Genomic DNA, 4,211 nt, shown 5'->3' with positions numbered 1-4,211 from the left:
AACTCAATGTGACATGTAGCGTAGCATAATGCTAAAACGTTATCCCGACGTGACGTAGCGTAATGCTAAAGCGCTAACTCAATGTGACATGTAGCGTAGCATAATGCTGTAGGAAGCACCGATCTGGTTTTTCACTTCTGATATGATACCAACATTGACATGACTCAGCATGAGGCATAGAGCTACACTGAATAGATCCGCCCTTATGGAACATTGTCTTTGTTTCCTGATCTAGAAGTTTTTTCAACATCGGTACTGATACAGATATTGATTTCCACTCTAGTTGATGCCCAGCTGGTCTCAATGAAGCCAAGAGCGCTAAATGTTTCAAAGTTAGAAAAACACCAAGCTGCTAAAGCGCGTTGCCGTTAGCGGCTTGCTGTGCGTGCGTCGCCTCTGCAGGAGGAAGTGATGCGGTCTGACGGCTCCAGCTTCCTGCTGCAGCAGCAATGACTCTGGTTTCTCTCCTCCTCCAGCCTTCCTCCACTCCCCCCATCAGCCCGTCTACACGGCCACCAAACACGGAGTGATCGGCTTCACACGAGCGATGGCGGTGAGCGGAGCGCAGCGTGAGTCGGCCGTCCGCCCGCAGGGTTCAGGTCAGCAGCTGTGTGTCTGTGTCTCTGCAGGACGCCGCCGCCCAGGACGACTACGGCGTCCGCATCAACGTCCTGTGTCCCGCCTTCGTCGACACGCCGCTGCTGCACACCGTGGAGGACGAGGACAATATGGGGAAGTTCGTCAAGTTCAAGGACGACTTCAAGCAGAGCATGGACAAGTTTGGGGTTCTACAGTAAGTCCAGCAGAACCGGGTTCTGGGCTCAGAACACAACCCAGCATCAGATAAATGTCAATGACTCCAGATTTATATGACGGAGGTTGTAGAGATCCTCATCATTCACTATGTATTCCCAAAGACTTGGCTCCAGTGGTGTCCCGTCCTGACCCACCGGTACCATCCTGACCCATCAGTCCCATCCTGACCCATCGGTCCCATCCTGACCCACCGGTCCCGTCCTGACCCACCGGTCCCTGACCCANCCTGACCCACCGGTCCCTGACCCATCAGTCCCGTCCTGACCCATCAGTCCCGTCCTGACCCATCAGTCCCGTCCTGACCCACCGGTCCGGTCCTGACCCATCAGTCCCATCCTGACCCATCGGTCCCATCCTGACCCACCGGTCCCGTCCTGACCCACCGGTCCCTGACCCACCGGTCCCGTCCCTGACCCACCGGGTCCAATGGGACGTTGGTCCCATCCTGACCCACCGGTCCCTGACCCATCAGTCCCATCCTGACCCACCGGTCCGGTCCTGACCCATCGGTCCTGTCCTGACCCACCGGGTCCAATGGGACGTTGCTCCCTCTGCAGCTGGAACAGCTTCAGCTCTTCAGGCTGCCCACCAGGTCTAGCAGAGAGTTTACGGGGATTTCTGACCATTCTTCCAGAAGCACATGAGGTCACACACTGATGTGGGAGGAGAAGGCCTGGCTCTCAGTCTCGGCTCTGATTCATCCCGAGGTGTTCTGATCGGGTTGAGGTCAGGACTCTGAGCCAGGCTGTCCATCATGTCTTTATGGACCTTGCTTTGTGCTCTGGTCCACTAAGGGTCCAGATCCAAACTCAGATGGAATCCTGGACGTGTCCAAGATGTCTTGGTCTCCTGAAGCAGCCAGAGTTCCTTTCACTGGAGCCAAGGGGCCAAGCCCGTCTCCTGAAAAACAGCCCACATCATGATCCCTCCTCCACCAAACTTTACTCTTGGCCCAATGCGGTGAGACGAGCATTGGGTCCTGCAGGCCCAGGACTTCATTTATGCACCTGGTTCCCCTCACCTGGATGGGTGTTGTTCACCCACGATGCCCCTAAATAAAGTCCAGAGACGGTTCATGTCAGCCTGGAGATTCTGAGGGGTTCTGGTGACCCGGCTCGGTTCCCGGAGTGAACCCGGTTCCTGTTGGGTGTGGAAGTCCAGAGGACGTTACGATGCCGACCAGAACTTCAGCTTTTAGTTCCACATCCAGCTTCAGGTTCTGGGTCGGACCATCAGAACCATCAGAACCATCCTGTCCTGGTGTCTTCAACCCAAACCGGCTACAGTCGGGCCTGCCGGTACCACCGGAGCAGAGCCGGCTCAGTGGCAGCAGGTCGGACTGAGGTTCTGGTTCTGATGAACCCAGAGAACCTCCCACCGTTTGAAGCGTCTGGCTGGAGGCGCCGGACCCGTTTCAGTCTGGATCCGGGCCCGGCGGTTCTGCTGACGTTGTGTCTCTGTTTCCAGGCCGCCGCTCATCGCTGAAGGGATGATGAGGCTCATTTTGGACCCGAGCCTGAACGGCGCCGTGATGAAGATCACCTGCGCCAAGGGAATCCACTTCCACACGTACGAACCCATGTCGGCCTGACCTCCGACCCGGTCAGAGGTTCTGGGAGCTAGACTGGAACCGGTTCCTCATAGAACCTCAGCTCTTTGGTTTCAGATGATTGTTTTAGAGAAATGCTGAAGATGATTCTGTTCTGCTTCCTGTTTGGACTCAGCAAAGCAGAACCGCTTCCTGTGGGAACTAAAAGTCCAGAATCAGCTGATTTGACCAGAACCAGAACCGCCTGCTGATGACAAGGAAACGGTTCTGACCTGGTCCAGTCATGGACAACCAAACTTCTCCTGACTTCTTCATAAATGATCCGATTGGTGCCAGGTTCTGTTGGTACCAGGTTCTGTTGGTACCAGGTTCTGTTGGTACCAGGTTCTGTTGGTACCAGGTTCTAACCTCAGAACCGGGTTTCTCCCAGTTTGTGTTCACCGGTTGCGTTCGGGTCCAGATCTTTGCTTTGGTTCATCGCGGTTCTGCTCAGCTCTCTGAAGGTCCCACCACAAGGTTTTCATCAGGTGAAGGCCTGGACTTTGACTAGGCCACTGCAGCACTTTGATTCTCTTCTTCTTCAGCTGTAGATCTGCTGCTGTGTTTGGATTGCGGTTTTGCTCTGACCCAATTTAGACCGAGATTCAGAATAGGTTTGGTTCTGTTGGACTTCATCCATTTCTGTCTCTGTGCTCCACCAGGTCCGGTAACCGGTTCCAGAACCCGACCAGAACCCCTCAGTGTAAATTACCTAGAGAAATAATGAGATTTGGTTAAATATGAAAACAGGCTTTAATGCTGAAAACTGATCAAACATGTCACAGAAATGGATCAGAACCAGAGTTACACTCACCGTCCAGCGCTGGTCCACTGGGCTCCCGATGGACGGAACCAGGAGAGAGAAGGACCGGAGAGTTGGGCTTTAATTCTCCTCTGCAGTCTGTTGGCTCCCTACAAGGTCCAATCAGGTTCAGTTAATCAGGTTCGGTTAATCAGGTTCAGTCTGTTTACATGTGACTGTCGGCAGACACACATGAACATGGTTATGTGAGCCGCAGCATGCTGTAAGCAGATTAAAAGAGACAGAACCTACAGCGGTTCATACAGATCATCTCAACTGGCCTGAAACAAAACCAAAAGTAACTGAAGGTCAACAGAAAATGCAAGAATTCTTATTAAAAATACTTTAATGATCCCAAAGGGAAATGAAATAAAAGCAAACGCTTCATTGACCTCCCCACCTGCAGGGGGCGCCAAGTGTCCACTGATGGAAAGGAGCAGCTGTGTTAGCAGGCCAATAACTAAAGGATTATTCAGTGAAGGTTTGACCCACCTGAACCCACCTGGACCCACCTGAACCCACCTGGACCCACCTGGACTCACCTGTCAGGCTTCGTTCACACAGTGGCGCTCTGCTTACAGCAGTAAAGATGGCCGCCGCTGTGGGAATGAAGCCAAAGAAAAACGTTTTTCCTTCTGGTTGTAGATTACAGTCAGGTGGGAAATAATCGTCTCTTATTTTAAAAATAATTGATTATTGTTTTTGCAGCCATTCAGCATTTAATGTTTATAAATATTTTTGCTTTGATTTGTTATTTTTGTATTTTTGCTGAAGGAATCAGGTTCAAATCTTCAGAAAGATGGATACTAAATTCACAGGTTGAAATCTGAAAGTTGATCAGCTGATTGATAAAGATCTATCGTTAACGTAAAAATTCATCGTTAATGTAAAGATCCATCATGAACGTAAAAATCCATCGTTAACGTAAAGATCTGTCATTAACCTAAAAATCCATCGTTAACATAAAAATCCATCGTTAACGTAAAAATCCATCGTTAACGTAAA

The 4,211-nt window shown here is 51.2% G+C and overlaps 1 protein-coding gene across 2 annotated transcripts in view; it reads left to right on the top strand.

The window, feature by feature from the left end:
- The window catches only part of hpgd (15-hydroxyprostaglandin dehydrogenase), a 14,439-nt gene extending 10,709 nt beyond the window's left edge, over nucleotides 1-3,730 (top strand). The window contains exons 5-8 of one of the 2 annotated variants that reach the window (XR_001777311.1): nucleotides 477-553; nucleotides 630-793; nucleotides 2,284-2,701; nucleotides 2,734-3,730. Coding sequence is in view for 1 of the 2 variants with exons in the window: in XM_017308782.1 (XP_017164271.1) it covers nucleotides 477-553; nucleotides 630-793; nucleotides 2,284-2,407 (365 nt within the window). In the remaining variant the exon portion in view is untranslated. Of the gene's footprint in view, nucleotides 1-476; nucleotides 554-629; nucleotides 794-2,283 lie in introns of both variants that reach the window. The other variant, XM_017308782.1, reaches the window with a different exon arrangement.
- The last annotated feature ends 481 nt before the right edge of the window (nucleotides 3,731-4,211 follow it).

The sequence above is a fragment of the Poecilia reticulata genome, linkage group LG1, assembly GCF_000633615.1.
Source record: "Poecilia reticulata strain Guanapo linkage group LG1, Guppy_female_1.0+MT, whole genome shotgun sequence".
Lineage (NCBI taxonomy): Eukaryota > Metazoa > Chordata > Actinopteri > Cyprinodontiformes > Poeciliidae > Poecilia > Poecilia reticulata.
The sequence above is the reverse complement of the archived record's forward strand: the minus strand, read 5'-3'. Positions and strand labels throughout refer to the sequence as shown.